We start from the raw sequence: 19535 nt of genomic DNA, 5'->3' as shown, positions 1-19535 counted from the left end.
CAATGTCAAGGCACATGCAGGACAAGGAGGTGATCTGAGACAGCCAGCATGGCTTCATCAAGCTGAGTGGTGCGGTTGATATAGAAGAAGGAAGGGATGCCATCCAAAGGGACCTGGACAAGCTTGAGAAGTGGGCCCATGTGAACCTAATGAGGTTCAACAAGCCTAAATGCAAGGTGTTGCACCTGGGTCGGGGCAATCCCAGACATGAGCACAGACTGGGAGAAGAACTCACACAGAGCAGTCCTAAAGAGAAGGACTTGGGGGTCTGGTAGACGAAAGGCTCAACACAAGCCAGCAGTGGATGCTTGCAGCCCAGAAGGCCAACTGTGTCCTGGGCTGCATCACCAGAGGGGTGGCCAGCAGGGCAAGAGAGGTGGCTGTCCCCCTCTGCTCTGCCCTTGTGAGGCCCCACCTGGAGTGCTGCATCCAGGTCTGGGGCTCCCAGCACAAGTGGGGGTGGGGCTGTTAGAGCAGGTCCAGAGGAGGGCCAGGAGGATGATCAGAGGGCTGGAGCACCTCTCCTATGAAGACAGGCTGAGAGAGCTGGGGATGTTCAGCCTGGAGAAGAGAAAGCTCTGAGGAGACCTCATTGCAGCCCTTCAGTAAAGCACGCTTATAACAAAGATGGAGAATGACTTTTTACTTGGGCAGATAATGATAGGTCAAAGGGGAATGGTTTTAAACTAAAGAGGGGAGATTTAGATTAGAGGTTAGGAAGCAAACTTTCACCCAAAGGGTGGTGAGGCACTGGCACAGGTTGCATAGAGAAACTGTGGATGCCCCATCCCTGGAAGTTCTCAAGGCCAGGGTGGATGGGGCTTTCAGCAACTTGACCTAGAGAGTGGCATCCCATCCCATGGCAGGGGTTGGAATTTGGTGATCTTTAAGGTCCCTTCCAACCCAAGCCAGTCTATGATCCTATGATATGATTAAATTTTAGGAGTCTTTCCATAACAGGGTTTTAGCTACCAATGCCTACCACCTTCACCATGAATTCCATATGGTGATCAGATGATCCAACACATTCAGAATGCAAATTTCTATTTTTAATATCTAAGAAATTCAGTTGAACTAAAGCTGTACAGTGTGGCAAAAATATTAAAAGATTCTTCCTCTCTGAGAGAAAAGTATTTTCTTAGGAAAATGTTTAATTAAAAATACATGTTTGCTGCAAATGCTAGACATTTTGACTACGGAATGAGCTCTAATTTTCTCATGGTGCTAAACCACAGAAGGAAGCAGTTAGCACTGATATTTGGAATGTCACCTAATAGCGATAAAACAAATCAGAAACATTTGGATGAAATTGGTGGGAAAACATATGGCTCCGTTCTGTAACTAGATATTAACATTCGACCTTCGGGGAAATGCAAGGAGATAACTGCCACCACATCCTCATTGTGAGCGAGGGACTGCAGAATCAGCATATGTTTCTACATAAGCAGTGTGTAAAATGTTTATTCTGAGCACAAAACTTCAAGGTCAGTCCAAAATTCTGTAGTCATTGGAACAGGTCCCATAACTTCTGCAGTCTGCAAATCATGATCTTATTGGATATAAGATAACTAATCTTCATGCCTTTATTGAATGTAGATCCACTCTTTCTAAATGATACAGTATGCTCTGGCGTGTCCCAGTCATCCAAATCTCTGATGGGAGTGCTGGGGTAGCACATAGAAAAACCCCCTCAAAACACTAACTATAAGATATAACTGCAGTCATATCTGACCAAGTATTTCCTTTTTTTTATTATTTTATTTTGCAGGCTCCTGCTGAAAACATACCTAAACTGGCCATTCTTCCCACACAGGTACTAAGCTAGTACCACTGAATCCCACATTTCTAATTTCCCAAGAGCCTTGGCCTATTTGTAGCCCCTACAAAAAGCTGGTAGAAATCCTAGTTCCAGTGAAATCAGGGAGACATGATTTCTGACAGAAATCAGATAGTCATTGACTGTAACAGTGAGATTCAGCACACCTGAATTTCAGGTGCCTATAACGTGGGTATTGATGGGCGTTAGCTGTATGTATTTCCCTTAAGCCAACAGAACAGCCAGTAGAGTCTAAATAGGATTTCATCTCATCCTAAATCATTATTTACATCTGATTACTTAAACATTGTGTTGGACACCACTGACCTGCATTTGAGTCACCACTACTGCAGATGTCTAAGCTCCTGTGCTCACATGCACATCCTTGTATGGTAGACAACTCAAGTTAGAGTGAGCTGAATCCTATCTCTGGATTTTGTTGATTTATAACCTTGCTACTACAGAGCCACTCTGGCAGCTATCTGCTGTTCTAGGCCACAAATGAGTTTAATTTAAGAAAAATAGATCTTTACTAGGAGTTTACCCTAAGGCACTTATGGCAACCGGTGTAAAGATGTGTTGACAGGAATGGATGAGAATCACAGAATCATAGAATGGTTTGGAAGGGACCTTAAAGCTCACCTCGTCCCAGCCTCCCTGCCATGGGCAGGGACACCTCCCACCAGACCAGGTTGCCCAAAGCCCCATCCAACTTGGCCTTGAACACCTCCAGGGATGGGGCATCCACAGCTTCTCTGGGCAGCCTGTGCCAGTGCCTCACCACCCTCTGAGTGAAAAATTTCTTCCTTAAGGCTAATCTAAATCTACCCTATTTCGTTTTAAATTATTTTTCCTTGTCCTATCACTACACACCCTGACAAAGAGCCCCTCCCTAGCTTTCCTGTAGCCCCCCTTTAGTTACAGGAAGGCCTCTGTACAATCTCCCCAGAGCCTTTTCTTCTCCAGGCTGAACAACTCCAATTCTCTCAGCCTCCCTTTATAGGAGAGGTGCACCAGCCCCTTGATCATCCTCATGTCCCTCCTATGGGTTTATTCTAATACTTCCATGTCCTTCTTATGCTGGGGACTCCAGAACTAAATGCAGCACTCCAGGTGGGGATCTCAAGAGTGCAGAGCACAGCAGAGGGGGACAATCACCTCCCTCGACCTGCTGGCCATGCATTTTTGATGCAGCCCAGGCTGGCTTTCTGGGCTGCAAGTACACATTGCTGGCTCATGTTTAGATTCCTGTCAACCACCACCCCCAGGTCCTTCTCCTCAGGGCTGCTCTCAATCCATTCACCACACAGCCTGTATTTGTGCTTGGGTTTGCCCTGTCCCAGGTGCAGGACCTTGCACTTGGCCTTGTTGAACCTCATGAGGTTTGCACATGCCTACCTTTAAGCCTGTACAGCTCCCTCTGTATGGCATCCCTGCCCTCCAGAGGGTAGACAACACCACACAGCTTGGTATCAGCAATCTTGCTGAGGGTGCTCTCAGTCCAACTGTCCATTTCACTGATGAAGATGTTAAACAGTGTTGGTCCCAATAACGACCCCTGAGGAACACCTCATTGAGCCATTGACAGCAACTCTTTGAGTAAGACCATCCAGCCAATTCCTTACCCACCAAGTGGTCCACCCACCAAATCCACGTCTCACCAGTTTATAGACAAGGATGTTGTGCAGGACAGCATCAAATGCTCTGCACAAGTCCAGGTAGATGATGTCAGTCACTCCTTCCTTATCCACCAATGCCATAACCCCATTGTGGAAGGCCACCAGACCTGTCAGGCATGATTTTCCCTTAGTGAAGCCACATTGGCTGTCACCAATCACCTCCTTATTTTCCATGTGCCCTAGCTGTACTAAAAATCTATTTAAAAGGAATTCTAGTGAACCTAGAAATATTTACTGATTTTGACTTGGCACTGGAGACACAGAATTGCCTCTTACACTGGTCCTCCTCTTTTTGCTGGCAGTTTTGCCTTCCAAAATTTGCATAAAGAACTCAGTGCATGTGTTTGTAGGAGTTGAGGTCTGGAGTCTTTTCCTCTGAAAACCTGCAACTGACTACCCACCATCCCAATATCTAGCCCAGTCGTAGTCATCTCAACTGAAGTTCCCTAAAAGGCTGTGGTCAGGTCTTTATGTAATTTAATAATCAGCCTCTAATATACATCATTAAGTTCTTATTAATAAGCTTTGCACTACAGTAAAGCAGTAGAGACAACTTATGTTATAGAATTAGCACCAAATCGATTCTGAGCTAAATCTTGAATAAAAAACTGCTGCAGGCTGAGAGCACTAACAGGGACTGAAACTGGAGGACTTGTTCTCCGAAGAGAACAAGTTAAAGCACTGCACATCTGCGTTGTGGAGTTCAGCTACACTTTGCATGTAAAACAAAGAAATCAAAGAAATCCAAGTCACTACAAAAATGTTTTAATATTTGACTGTGAAAACCCTGTAATTTTACTAAATACAACATAAAACAAGAATGAGGGTTAGAGACTAAGGAGCTTTTCCATTGTTTACTGTTTGCTCTGCCCCTTTACACCACCTGAGAAGCACAATGGGAACAGAGATTACTTTCTGTTAGCAGGCAGAAACATGCCACAGGTGACTTGTATCCCTCCCTCTTACTCCACTCCCAGAGTATCAGCACATCAGGACAGAGGCAGAAAAGTTGCTGTCCTCCATCCCCAAAGAATACTGTTCCCTGATCTACTGGTAACAGGGAAGGAGCAGAGAATCATGCTGCCAAAATCAGCTCTCTACAACCTAACCTCTCAGATGGTTCTCTTTAATGCTGAACATTAGTTGAATGCATCCAAGAGAATCTGGCTGAATTTTACTGAGGTATGCTTTTTTATTATTATTTTTTAAATAAGTAAGGCAGAAGATCACAGAAACTGGTGGAAGACAAAAATGCTCCTCAGACAGAGGGTTTCATTTGTAGTTCCATTCAGAATCTCCGTAAGTGCCATCATTCACTACCTATACAGTGAATTTTGATGTCAGTCATCTCAGTTAGGACTTTTTCTATCAAAAAAAACGAGACTCAAAATAAAACTTTTTTTTTTTTTTTTCCCTAGATGTATAATTAAACAGAGAGAGGAGAGAAAGTGAGGAAACAACTAAGGGATTGCATGCTCGGAAGCATGTCCCCATGCCTCATATTAATGGTTTAGTTTCCCAGTGGTGTATTTGTATGGATACATAAGGATATATCCATACATACATGTATATCCATACACATAGAGGCAGAGAGAGATTGATATATATCTCAGTCACTAAGGATTTTTCAAAAGCTGACCACTGAACTCCAGTGGGAAATGCCCCAAAAGTTTCAGGTTTAGATTTTATAATCCTGATGTTACTGAATTATTACCCCTTAAAGCTAGGCAGGCATCCATTGAACATATGAACAGAGAAACCAAGATAGAGGATGCATTTAAGTAACTTACAGCCACAGTCTGTGGCAACACTCAAAGCAGAGCTTTGTTCTTGGATTTACAGTCTTGTAACTCTTACATGGTTGCTTCCTTCCATTTTGTCGCAAGCTAAACATATGTCAGTCAACCACATGCTGACAGACCAAGAATAAGCTACAAAAATACACTAAACAAAATAGGATATTAGAACCTTGAAAAGACAGTGCTTCCTAAAGAGATTCAGAAAAAAAAATGTAGAGTAGCACTGTGATGTAGTCCAAGAGTGATGGAACAGAAAGGGGCTTAGCATCAGCTTGCATGTTTACAACATCCTCACCTGCTTCTCCCTCAAGTAGGGACCGAATTTCTCCCCTTACACCAGTGGAAATGTCCAGTGAGGATGCAGAGTACTGCTTCTGATAAAGCTGCCTGAGAAACAGAGCTCCAGTAGTGTCTCTCTTGCTTCCCCAACCCATGAAATTAGCTTATTTCTAAGAAAAAGCGACTCCTAAGAGGTTATTTGAAAACATACTCAAATAGAATAGACCGAGCAAATAACCAACACTTTTATGAATCCAAGAGCTAACCAGTGGGATTAGCTGGAATCCAACTTCCAGAATAAAACACAGCTTTGCTTTGAGACCTGATACTTTTCAAGACACCAGGTCAAAGTGAATCAGAGGGGAGAGGAAAGATGAGATGTGAATGCAAAAGAGAGGTCAGATGTCCTTAGGTCTATGGGAGGAAGGGAGTAAGAATCTGCAATGTGTAAAACTGAACAGCTCACTTTCTAGTGGTACAGAATGTTTCTTGCTTTTTGGAGGTGAATTATGACAAAATAGGCCTTCAACAGGTCAGCAGCTCCCCAAAATTAACAATCTGTTATTCTGGCAACGGTTTGGTGCTTAACAGAAGCAGCCCCAGACCTCCAGGTCATACACATCTCAACCCAGAAAAACATGAAAAGTGTAATTATTTGTATTAATGCAAACTGAGGAACAGTTTGTGATTTCTGAATTATTGCAACAAACTCTGCATGATGTATGAAAATTTAAATTCCCTGTCCAGTTCACAGAGAAGAAAGACACTGTTGCATTCAGTGTGTGGAGGCAGAGATGCACAATTGCAAGCTCAGAGAGATGGCCAGGGAAGTTTACCACGCCCAGCAGGCCCTCAAAGATTACCAAACAAGCACTCCAGGAAACCCGAGTATGCTCTGAAGTTGTTTAAGTTTCCTTACTGTTTTCAATGCACAATCCCTTAGGCAAAACTCCCTATGCAGTCAGCTAGCTGGAGCCTGTACAAAGAAATTCTGCTTCATATGAAATACCTACGTAGGGGGAAAAAAATCTTTAAAGGCTTTTCTAGATATTTCAAGGGGAAACATGAAATAGCCCTCACTTTCCCTTCAGCTCCTTGTGCATCCTGAAAGTTTTTCTTACGAGATACACATTGCTAGAAGCCAGAGGCAAGCAAAGCCTCTGATTCTGTACTGACCTGGGTGTTTGATCCTGCCCTGTGCTGAGCACTCTGACTCCGTGCACTCAACTTCTACCAACTGAGTATGCTCAGGGAAAACAACATCGGGACTGTTCAAGGGCTGAAAGCTACATGTGGGTTTACTACATGTTCCTAGACTAGTTCTGCTGTGCTCCACCCAGGACGCTCTGAGGTTGCCAGAAAACAATAAATCAATACGGCCACGTGAATTTGAACTGAAGTCTGACATGCTGCTTCCCAGTAATAAAATTTCCACTTTTACTCAAAATATTTTTATTAATAAGCATTGTATACTGCCTATTAAAAGCTGTGTGTTGCTAGTGAGTAGAGTCACCTATCCCAACATTTATGATTACAGAAAACCAACAGTAACAGTCTGTAAAGTTACTTCAGCCTTTTTGCCTTAAATCTTCTTCTTGGCAATGACTGAGCTTTGAAACTGTGCTTTGGATTGGGAGTGGGCTTATTTATGGTCATTTAATACAAGAAACTTGGAAAGTATTGCTCAGTGAGAGATCTGGAGAGGCTTGCTAATTTAGCTCTTGATGCATTTGTAACTTTCTTGACTGTTTTCTAAGTACGTGCAACCTGCTGAAGTAATTGGTTTGCTTCTTGTGTGTAAATCATTAGCGTTAAGATAAGATGCTCACACTAAATCATGAAATCGGCTCGCCACAAGCTAGAGACAGGTGACCTGACTCATTATACTCTTGAGCACACACATATCTTTACACACACGAGCAGAATTAATGAGAACTGTTATCTGAATTAGGGGATCTGATAAACATCCTTTCTTTAATTCCCTGAGCAACCTGACCTAACTTTGAAGCCAACTCTGCTGTGAGCTGGGGGCTGCAGGGTGATTACATGACCTTCAGAGGTTCCTCCCAGTGTAAATTTTTCTATTTGATTTACTACCTCTCCCTCCATGGGACTGGGAAGTCCTGTTTGCCAGTTCTGTGGTAACAATGGAAAAACAGAAAACATTCCCCTGCTTCAGTTCACAGGCTTATTATTAATTAAACTTTGCTAGTGAAAGCAGATTTACCCTAAAATGCTGGGCCATAAATTGGGGCATCTAAGATACAAGTGTCCCTATGTACTCTACACCACAAAAGGGAATAAATGAATAAATAAAACAAAAAATGGTATAGTAACATCCGATACCAACATCCTATCCTGATGCAGCTACACTGACCAGAGGATGTCCAATAACTTCAACAACCCTCAAGAGTTTGCAGGACCTAGCCAAGAAGACAACACACTTGGCTTTTAGAAACAGATAACGCTATTAAGCCAGTTAAGTTTCTAAAGTATTCAGAAGAAAGCTAGGAAAGAAAATTCCTAACAGAAGAAGTGGGGAGGGGGCAGTTATTTAAGAAACGATGCTAAATTTCAAAACATAGGAGTTCCTTTTAGTGAGTAAGAACACCATCATTTTTGTACAAGTACCCTTCATTCCTACCACCCATTAATAACAAAGTTTCTCTCTCCTTTACCAGTCACAGTTTTAAGTAAAATAAATCAGGAGCCCCCCAAACTTCAAAGGGCACATACTTCAAAGGGCACGTCTGCTTTTTCTTTTTCCTCCTTCTCTTCGTATCTCTTAAGCAGCCACACTGTAACTCACATTTATCCTTGACACCTTAATCAGCCAAAGCCTTCACTAACTGTTCTGTGAGGAAATCATTATTGAGCCCAAATACCTATAAAAAAAATGAAGTGTAACAATTTCCTCAATTTCAAGGTAACATTTTAGGAAATCAACCCTGTAACCAAACTTAAATTACAGTTGACACTCCTAGATGTGAAGTCATTCCAACAGCGTGGGTTTTCTATTTATTTATTTTACAGACAAACAATATCTGAATGGGCCGAAAGGGCAGACATTAAGGGTTCATGCACATTTAGGTTTAATCACCAGAGCTTTCTATTTCAACTCCTCCACTGTAGGAGGAGTCTTTAACTTAATTCAATAGTAAATCCATTGACTGAACACCAAAAACAAAAAGAAAAAAGAAAAAAAAAAAACACTCAAGTACTAATAAAACCCATAAATCTATGATACAGTTAACAAATTCTGTGTTTGACTTGGATCTCACTGTACCCACTGTCTGTAAGAGAATGAGGCCTTAGATAAATAAATCAAGGGTATCAGAAGGAGGCTACACAGGGACTGTAGTTTATTCTAATGAATATCTACTATTTAGTTCATTTTTAACTTCTCTATCTAAGTGTGTAAAGGAAAAAGAGAACAACTTCAGAGAAGTCCTCACAATCTTTTCTTTGTTTCTTTTATGGCTCTTTCCTGTCCTATTTTTGTCAACGCTAGGCTCTGAACTAGCAAACGTATACAAACACATTTTGTTATTCAGACCACTACTCCTACTGAATTAAGCATGAAAAGTGTGTTCTGTGCACAGGGCTTTGCACGATTTGGACCATGTATTTCCAACGCTTTGGATTAATTCCTTTCTTACATTGCTCCTAGGAAAATGTGCATACTAGCAAGAGACAGAAAAATAAGTCGTCTATAAAAACATAGTTTAGAACAGAATAAAACGTCAAGATTTTGATATGACCTGCTTAAAGGATATTCCAGATGCTTTCAGTGTTCATCAGCTGTTGCTGTAATAGGTACTTAAAATATTTTGTGTTAAGAATGAGGAATTATTTAGCAGTTTCCACTCGGGTTATGAATAAAACAACACTTATGTTCACCAAAAAAAAACAAATTCAGGAAACAAAGGCTTATGATAAGTATCTAATTCCGTTCTCAAAGAACAAAAAAAAACCATGAGGTTGGCCACAGCAGGCGAGCCCAAATATCTGTTTAGCCCCATATTCTATCTCTGACAACAGCCAGCTCCAGATGTGTAGGAAAAGCAGAAGGACAGACAATGCCATTTCACAGAACCACAGCATAATTTGGAAGGGCTGTGACTTCTGGAGGTCATCCAGTCCAGTCCCCCACTAAAGCAGGGCTTCCCCTTCTGACTGCTGCCAAGGTTTCCACCAGCTCAACCAGTCCTCAGTTCAGGAATTTCCTGAGCTAGAAGCAATGCCTTTGCACTTTCTTCATTATCTAGTAACAAATAGTCCAAGAAAACCCTAATTTACCACCTCAGAAATTCGTTACCTCTATTCCTGTTGATGTATGTGTTCATGGAGTTCAGTTTCAACCCTTCCTCACTACTCCACAGCTCTACTACTGAGACTGTACAACGGAGAGTACACCCCATCACAAAGCCCAAAACCTCAATCAGAAAACCAAAGCGGACAATTCAATTCTCCAGAGAGAAATGAGGGAAATTACACAAGACTGTGCTGCTCAGCTGCCTGCTGCCTTTGTTATTTGCCTCCAATTCTGGTGTTCATATATCCCAGTAGAGAAAAGCCATTTTTTCAAACCAAACTAAAACCAGTGCATTCAAAAGCCAACAAAGGCCCCTAGGAGGCAGCGCCATCAGTGTATGCAGCCCGTTTCAGAAGCACCCAGGACACGGCAGTACCACCTGCCTCCTACATCAAAATAAAAACTAGTTATTTATCCTCACCATCAGGTCAGTCCAAGCATAAGCTTAATCCCACCGGTATCTGTGGGAGTGCAACCCTTGACTTCTGGAGGTGAGAGAGTTTCAGAAAGCTTATCCTGTACAGCTTTCCAATAAAAAGTGCAACTATTACTGTTTTTCAGGTGGCGAAACTGAGGAAAGGGGGCGAGCCAGTGGGTGAGCGTGATGCAGCTGTCCCGACTCCTGCTCTACCTGAGAGATCACACAGCCTTGCTACAGCACAACATGACGGTAACCCTGTGGGTTTCCATGCAGAAGCTTACACCGCACTCCACACCTCACCATGCAGAAATCTCTGCATGCCTGCTCCCTGTACGGTACAACCGATAGGGATACAGAAACGGTGAACGCGTTGGGTCATGCTCCTGCCTCTCCCTTTCTGCTACCCGCTGATCCAGCCGCGGGGCACCCAGGAGACCTGCTGTGAGCACCGCTCACCCTGCCAAGCCCGGGGCAGGGCGCACGGGTGTGCTCCCAGCAGGTGCTGGTGCTCGGGCCGCCCATGGCAGCGGCGTGGGGCCGCGGGCCGGTGTGCCAGCGCAGCTCCCCACCCCTTGGTCCGCACACAGCGAACGCGCCGTACGCCCCAGCGTACTCAATCTGGCTCTAATTAGCCCCGGGCAGCCTCATGTTTGCAATAAAAGCGAGCGCTTTGTTCGGGGCGTGTGCCTGGGTACCAGAAGAGCGGTACGCGCCGTCCGGCCCGTTTTGGGGTGCAGCGAGCCCCTGGAGCGCAGCCACCGCTCTCCCACGGGGCCCACGGGGCTCTCGCTCGGGAGGGCTTCGGGCCACCGAGCGCTTCCCCTCCCAGGGTCGCTTCCTCCTTCTCGGCTTACTTACACCGGGGTCGGCCGGCAGGGAAACTCGTTCCAGGCGCACTTGTACTGGGCCTGGACGTAGCTCTCCGTCCCGTCCAGCACCGAGCAGCTCACGTTCCTGTTCACTATGTAGGCGCACCAGTTCCTGGGGGGACAGACAAGCGGCATCAGCCCGGCGCGGAGGCGACGGGGGGGAGGGGGGGGCACCCCGCACGCCCCGTCCCGGCTCGCCCCGGGGGCTCCGCGGTACTCACTTGCTGCGGGAGCCCGGCCGGGAGTACCGCAGGTGCGGGGTGGCGTGGCTGAGCCCGGCGCCCAGGGCGAGCAGCAGCGGCAGCGCCCAGCCCGAGGGCGCCGCGGGGCCGGGGCACAGCTCCATCGGCCGGCCGCTGCCTCTCCGCCGGCTCCCTCCGTCTGTCCGTCCAGCCGGCCGTCCCTCCGCCCGCCCGCAGCTCCCTCACTGACGCAAATCCCCCCCCCCCTCCACCCCGTTGCCGCCCCTCCGCGGTGGCTCCGCGCCCCTCCGGCCCCGCCGCCGCTCCCCTCCACCCCTGCAGGGCCGCGGCCGGCCGGCCCCGCTCGTCTGCCGTCCCCCGCCGCTCCCCTCGCTCCCCCGGCCCGGAGCCGGGGCGCGGGGGGCGGCCGCCGGCCCCACATGGAGCCCGGCCGCCATGAGCGGGGCCCCCGCCGGTGCCCGTTGCCCCCTTCCCCTCAGGCCGGCACCCCCTGAGATGGCGGCCCCCGAGGGGACGGGTCTGCGGCCGTGTGGTGATCCCGCCCGAGGTGGCCTCGAGGGTTGATGCCGTGCGTGGCCCAATGGCTCACCCAGATCGTCCCCGAAGAGCCACCTCTCCCTGTCCTGTGGTACCTGCCTACACCTGGAGCACCTTAGCAGAAATTTCTGCCCATTTTCCAAGTTTTGCCTCGAATAAACAGGAATGAGCCCGCGGTCTCATCCAACACTACTGCTTCAGAAGACATTGCAAGCTCAAGGAACAAGCACAATAGCTTCCCAAGAGGCTTTTTCTCCCCATGTGCCCAATTTTAGTACACTCTGAATGCCATACAAGCCAGTAATGTCTAAATCCTTTTAAAAACCTGTTAAGCTCTTCGGTGTGAGGGGGAGCTTGCAACAGTGAGACAGTTTCTCCCTTGTATCTTGCATCAAGCATCACAACACTAGTAAGAAATTTTTACACTAACCTATACAAGTACAAAATGTCATAACACAAGGTGAAACATTTGCTGAGCAGAGAAAGCAATGGTTATTGAAATTCATTCATGTTGTAGTCTTCAGGCATCTGGACTGGGTTACCTGCCTGTGCCAGGCAGCCCATGTTGGGTCCCACCACTCTCCAGACCACAGGGAGGCCCCTCTGTCCTCATCAGCTCCCTCTTCTGAAGCTCTTCCTTATGATGGCCACAGGCACGTTGTCCTGTGAGGATTTGGAGGCAGAGCCTGTGCTGTGCTTGTGCAGCACGGACAAGGCCCAGTGCTGTTGTCTGGATGCAGAGGTGATGTGGGCACTGCTGTCCACGGAGGCTCATACACGGCCACTGCGTGTCCTGCTATGGGCCCTGCTTGTTCAATGCTCCCTTCAGCAGTACTGGTAGCTTGATGTGCTTCTGCATCATCCCTCAGACATAACTGCTCGTGGGACCATGCAGGTGGTAGCAGCGTGAAGCTGAAGTGTTAAAAAGGAACAATTGTTTCTTCTGTGTTTTTGTTGACCCTCCGGCCAGCCCCCTGACCCAGGAGCAGGGGCCATAGGGTTGCATCAGGGCTGCATGAGGGGTGCAGGGTAGGGGCTTGAGAGCCCTGTGTTGAGGGGTGAAATCTTGAAAGCCACCAAGCCTGGACCCAGCACAACCAAATAAAGCTGCAAGGCTGGGGCAGCACAGGCTGCTCCTGCCAGAGGGAAAGAAGGGAAGGGAAGGAGGGAGCAGTGCTTGGGTGGAGAGCCGAGAGGTCAGGCAGCTACCATGAGGTCAATGGAAGATTTGGGAGAGATGATTGCTGCTGCTGAGTGTGATCCCAGCCCAGCCACGTGCTCCAAAGCCTCCCTTGGCCACAGCTGCCTCTCTGGCTTTCTAGGTCTCAAACAAAGCAGGCAGCAGGGCCGGGCCCTTTCTTCTGCTCTAGGCAATGGCCTACTTTCAGCTGTAGACCTGGTTGTCTGCCCAGACTTGCCCAGACAGGTAGGTTTAATCTGCTGGTTTTACAGTCAGCCTCGTCCAACTATTTTGCTCGCTCAGCCTCTGAGTCTGACAGGAAAATAAGCTTTACACACAGAGGTCAAAATATGCTTTCAGACAACTTTTTAATAATTGTCTTATTGGGAACATACACTAAAGCTTTCTGCCCACAAGCTGCAAGAAAAACTTGCCCAATTGCAGGTGCACAACAATACTTTACTGGTCATAAGTAGAAATGGGAAAATCTGAGGTTATTGCTGTCATTTCAATGCATCCTGTTTCACTGTGGTGGTTTTACCGTGCTAGGCAGTTGAACACCACAACTGCTCTCTCACTCCCCCTCCTCAGATGAGGAGGGGAAGAAGTAAAGGAAAGAACAACTCACGGGTTGAGATAAGGATGATTTAATTAAAGATAAAATATATATATATATATTATTAAGGAAATATTATTATTAATTAAACAATTCAACTAAAAGGGAAAAAGGGAAAGGGGAAGAGGGAGGGGGGAAAGGGAATAACTAAACAAAACAAGTAAAGGCTATGTGGAAGTGCAGAGGAAAGAAATTACTCTCTACTTCCCACAAATGAGCAATGCTTGACCACGTCCTTAAAGCAGGGCCTCAATGCACGTAGCCGGTGTTCGGGACGAGGACAGACGTTTTCACAACAAGAGCCCACCCCTCCCCTCTTCTTCCTTTTTCCACCTTTTATTGCTGAGTGTGACATCGTATGGTATGGAATATCCCTTTGGTTAGGTTAGGTCAGCTGCCCTGGTGAAGTTTCTTTCTCACTTATTGGCCCACCCCCTAGGAGGGTCAGAGAGAGTCCTGATGCTGTGCCAGCACTGCTCAGCAGCAGACACAACACTGGTGTGATCCCACTGCTGTTCTAGCTCCAAGTGCAGAGCGCAGCACTGTGTGGGCTGCTGCAGGGAAAGGTAACATCCCAGCCAGACCCAGTACATTCACCTGAAAAAAGGGCATCCTCCTAACAGCTCTGCAGCTCCTTTGGAGAGGGTAACATGTTTAAGAAACTACGCCTCAGGCAAAGGTTAAGTCATTTACTGTGCCACTGTTTGCATTTGCAATAGCATGACATTCAGGCATCATGATTTATGCTGGCAAAAATTATTTGGAGTTTCTCCAGCCTGAAGAAAGCAAGACTACAATTCAGTCCCTAAAAAGTAATAATGAAGGTCCTTTCTTCCTTTTTCCCTTCCTCATCCAGTCAAGGAGCTCTTGAAGTTGGTCCTTTTCCAAAAGTGATGAGCAACATGGAAGAGCTGTATGTCGTCCCACAAAGGGAAAGTCATTAAATAATGAAAGACTGAGATCATACCCATCTTGAGAATGACTCCACAGGACAAAAATTAACAGGCTGATTTAAACAAAATGAGCAGGAAACAACAGCATGTTGCCATACACAAAGCATGGAGCTCATATCTCGGTGGAGGAAAATAAAGCAGGTGTGACTTGATTTGCCATGAGGGCACCCTTCTGACTTGCAAACTGAAGACTTGCCTGTTTACAGGATCAATGTAATGAGGGACATGATTAGAATAGAGAGCGCCTGTAGCCTTCTGCTTACTTCTTGGATGTGGCAGGTAATGAGCCAGAAGTTGCCTGTAACTGCAGGACCCTGTCCTTGGAAAAATATTTTGTTTACTCAGGAACTGTGCAAGAAAGTCTCTTCTGTTTTCTGATGTAGAGGAGTTGTCCCTTTGCTGTCTGGATCAACCAGTTTGTAAATATTATGAAAGTGGACTTTGATAATATTTACTGCATTTACTTTGCCATTACTTTAAAAGGATACGTGAGGCTTCTTCTGCTAGAAAGCATGGTGTATCTTTGAGTTTGTTTCATTTCAAATAAACCATAACAATGCAAAACAAAACCCTGCAGGTCCCTTCACTATTCCTCAGTGACACCAGAGATCGGTGGGAACTTGGATGCAAATGCTATGGCAGAGAGTGAAGTTTTGTGTGTGGCTGTGTGGTGGCTCAGTAAGGCAGTGACAGCAGAGGATGACTTGTGCTGAGAAGTATTGAGCTGAGTAGAAATGGATGAATTGGGGCAGATGTTTAGAATTTACTTCAACGCCTATGATATTTGCACTGGGCCTGTGATATCAGCTGATACAACAGCAACCAGAACTCAAATCTGGCTTTGCCAGGAGAATTTTCAGCTCAGGTGCACACTGAACATGAGCTTCAAGCCCTGCTCATGGCTGCATTTTTTCTATGGGTGTAACTAGCTTTATTTCAGAGTGTAAGTATTAATGTTAATATTGCTTTCAAGGAGACAGCAGCATTCACACTTTATTTTTCTGTGCTACATCCTCTCATCTCTGAAATTCACAGAAATCCCAAGACAGATGTTTCTTACAGTACATGGAAAGCATCCTGCACCCCTCCCTCCATAAGGAGCATGTAATCTGCAAGTGCACCAAGAAGGGCTTTGGTGACTGGAGAGGTCATAGCACGGGTCCCTGGAACACAGAGATCACAGATGTGAGTCCATAAATCCCTTTAAATTATTTTAAAGTGCATCTCTCTTTGCTGAGCTGCCTGGCTAAGTTTTCAGCACCAAGATCAACTGCACTTTCATGCTTCGTAACAGGATAATGATGGGAAAACAGCTAGGGCCATGTGCAAGGGCCTGCCAAAGAGGGAAAAGTGCACAGAGTGGGAGGGCAGAATAAATAGCAAAAACATTATCAGAGTATTTACTACAGAACTCCAAAAGATAAATGTGTCTTTAATAGCATGCTGCATGGAGAGGCTAGGCTGCCTGTTCTCCCTTTTGCTACATATCAATCTTAACATCAATATTAACATTAACAATTATAATTGGAGTCTAAGATTGGTGTCCTTCAACTTTTCTCAGCTCAGATAATGAGCTTTTTTCAATATATATTTTTTAAAATGATTCCTACTGCAAGATTTGGGTTTCAATTTTGAAAATCCTAGATGTAGTCACCTGGCTGAAATCAGCCAGATGCATATTTAGCTGTGAATTTTTAAAGAAAATTAATGACCAAATGAAAAGTTGTCAGATGTTAATGGCAGATGTTAATAAAATCACTGTCTGTAAAGAGGTAAACTTTGGAGCGTGCAGAGAATTAGCCCACGCAGTCCTGGCCAGTGCTCAGGGCACATCTTGGCCCAGCTGAATGCTGTATTTCCCTGTCTAGGCTCTGGTGGTGTGGTGTCGTGTGGGCTCCATGGAGCAGGCCTGGGGATGTTTCAGCAAATGGGTGGGCAACTTGGCTGCTACATCATGTATTCCTTTGTGTTATTTCCTTTTTGGAAACAAACAAAACCAACAACAAGCACACACACAAAAACAAACCCAAACATTTGTGCTAGGTTAAATTCTTTAGACAGAAAAACAAAGTAGTGTTTTACAAAACAGCCCAAATGTTACCCCGTTGTGTCCATGTGTTTGTATTAAAAGTGGCACTGTGTATTGTCAGAATTATGGTTTTGGCTGGAGAACAAGCTAAACAACTGCTCGTCACTGGGAAAGCTACCTGAGCACACCATTACAGCCTGCTGAAGGCTTCAGGCCCAGGACAGCAGAGATCCATTATCCTGCACCAAGAAGAGTGTTGGTGAATTGCAAGCCACAAGTATTTCACGTTTGAGAAATGTTGTATCTGCTTTGTTCTGTATAGGCATGATTACTAAAGACAGGAGAAACAGTGATTAAATTCTCCATTGCTACCGTAGGAGATACTAAAATACTCTCCTGTATACTAAAATACTCTCACTGTTACCATGGGGTTCCTGGCACAGCAAGGCTGGAGCCTATGCAGAGAGAAGACATCCGAGTGCAAGACAACAATCAGAAGGAATTATTTTAATGCTCCACAAGACCTCTCAGTGAAGAGCCCTGAGGCTGGCTGACAGGTGCACAAAGGTGGAAGAAAAAGGGCACTGGAAAGAAGATGAGAGGAGATTGGCATTTCTTGGCAGACAGCCTCGGGTTTGAAGAGTGGAGGAGGTATGGGGAAGAGATTTCTTTTTGTGTCCGCTTATCTTACGCTTATTGAAATTGGCAAGTGACTTCAGTGGAGAAGATGCACAGTGCTTTTTGGTTCTTTCCACAGCTATGACCGCTAACCTGCATGTGCAGTGGGGCAAAGTTGGTTCCTACAAAGCTACACCTGCTGCCTGCACACAGTCCCTTCAAAAAACCTGCTGACAACTAGCTGAAACATACTTAAAGACCTAGTCTGAAACAGCATGCATTGTTTACCCTTGCTGTAGAGTTTCTTCCAGTCTTGCTCGTTATGAAATCAAGAATTGTCATATGTGGTTATAGACATACTTGTTACTGTGGTTCGGATACCCCAACTGTGGTGGTAGTGCAATATTTCAGTATAAAGAATAAGAATCTCTTCCTGAAAACAAGAAGCAGAAATTATTCACATAGATAGGACCTAAAATTGTAATTCATAACATCTTTCTTGCTTCCCTGGAGAAAAGAACTCCCAGCATAATAATTATTTTCCAATTAAGAAAAAAAAAAAAAAAAAAAAGTGCTATTTTTAAGGAAGCACTTTGTATGTTCCTTCTGATTTTTTATTTATTTTTTTTTTAATTTGAAATCATGATTAAATTTTAAATTTAACTTCTTTCCAAGTTGCACACTGTAAAGAAGATTTAAGGTTCTTAAAGAAAGTTTGTGTTTTAAAATGAGCTAACCAAACACAAAAAATGCCAGGAATATTTTAAGTAAGACCTCATTAGGTAAAGACCATGACTGCAAATATTTGTCGCCTCCCTGCAGGCACATCATGTTTTTAGAAGAGGATTTATATAGGCAAACTCATTTTTCTGCTTCAGCCATTTGGACACTCAGCAAATTTCTTCAGCTTCTCTGGTTTCTCCCTGATTGCTCCCTCATAGAACACACCGCTCGTTCTTTATCCTGTGAAATTTCACTGAGGTTATAGCAGCTCTTAGATGCAAAAAAAATAAAAAATAAAATTAAATAAATAAATAAATAGATAAAGGCAAGAACAAAACCCCAGCTCCTTTTTTCTTCTGCCTTCTCCGGTCTTACATTTTCACTGCATGCCGATGGTATGTGGCTGTTCTTAATCTCAAAAGCCATGACGCAAAACATGCAAGGACAGCTTCTGGTGAACAAAGCAAAATGACAGCTCCAGGCCCCCAGTGCCTGCCGCTGGTGGTACTGCTCACAAGAAACAAAACTGTGGGGAGGAAGGGGGAGGAGAATCCCTTTTGGGGACCACTCTCATTATCCTTCCCCACAGATTTCTGCTGAATCACTCGCCCTCCTCAGTCCCTGAAGGTTCATTCTTACGGGATGATATTGGCAACCTCCTACGAATACAGGATGAGGCTATCACGCTTTTATCTGCAAACAGACCTACTAAATGAGCACGACTCCCTCTACAATAGTAAAGCTATCACAACCCAATTCATAAAAATGAACACATAGCTTCTACCCAAAGGAGTTTACAGTCAGATCAGACTCGGGCAGCAAATTTTATACTGTCTGTTTCCCAACACACCTGTAAGCTCCAGTACTGTCTTGTGACAAATCATCCCCTGTTTTAACGCAATGTGAAATGCAAAGAAAAGTATCTGGTGTTTTTTTTGCAGTTGCTCGTGATTCTTTGTCACCATTTGAGAATTTCAAAGGAAGTGGCAATTCAAAAAAATGAGAAGTTGAGAAAAAGGAAAGAAGAAGATGCAGTGAAATGTAAGTGGCCGCACAACGGTGTAACTGGGGATGAGGTACAAAAAGGTATCGGAGGTAAGAAGGTGTGGAAGGAGTGTAAGGACTGGCAAAGTCTTGCTCTGTTCATAGCTCAAATGCCATGAAATGTTGTTATTCACACTTTTGCCTTACTGTATTGCACTTTCTAACATGATTTTCTGTTCATTTGGACTGAGAGGAAAGTGTCTGTCCCTCCTCACCCCCCCACCTGCTGGGGAGCAGCGAGCCGCAAATGTTGCGCTGCTGAATCCTAAGTGCCTTCTGTGCCAATGTGTGGTGGCAAAGACAAATGTATCAAGAAGCATATTAAACTGGAAAAAAAAATGAAAGTTTGTATTTATTTTGCTCATAATTAAAAAAAAATATAATGTGTTTGTTCTAGAGATTATTATAGAAATTAATCTTGAGAAATGTTTCTCATTGTGTCAAAATTACGTGT

The 19535-nt window shown here is 44.9% G+C and overlaps 1 protein-coding gene across 1 annotated transcript in view; it reads right to left on the bottom strand.

Moving 5' to 3' along the window:
• EMILIN2 (elastin microfibril interfacer 2) overlaps window positions 1-11607 on the bottom strand; it is a 35426-nt gene extending 23819 nt beyond the window's left edge. The window contains exons 1-2 of the mRNA XM_035318502.1: window positions 11400-11607; window positions 11168-11290 (exon numbers count right to left, since the gene is read on the bottom strand). Of these exons, the coding sequence (XP_035174393.1) occupies window positions 11168-11290; window positions 11400-11524 (248 nt within the window). The 5' untranslated portion in view covers window positions 11525-11607. The remainder of the gene's footprint in view (window positions 1-11167; window positions 11291-11399) is intronic.
• Between the last annotated feature and the right edge of the window lie 7928 nt (window positions 11608-19535).

Source organism: Oxyura jamaicensis, chromosome 2, assembly GCF_011077185.1.
Source record: "Oxyura jamaicensis isolate SHBP4307 breed ruddy duck chromosome 2, BPBGC_Ojam_1.0, whole genome shotgun sequence".
NCBI classification, from domain to species: domain Eukaryota; kingdom Metazoa; phylum Chordata; class Aves; order Anseriformes; family Anatidae; genus Oxyura; species Oxyura jamaicensis.
This window is presented reverse-complemented; position numbering and strand designations above follow the sequence as displayed.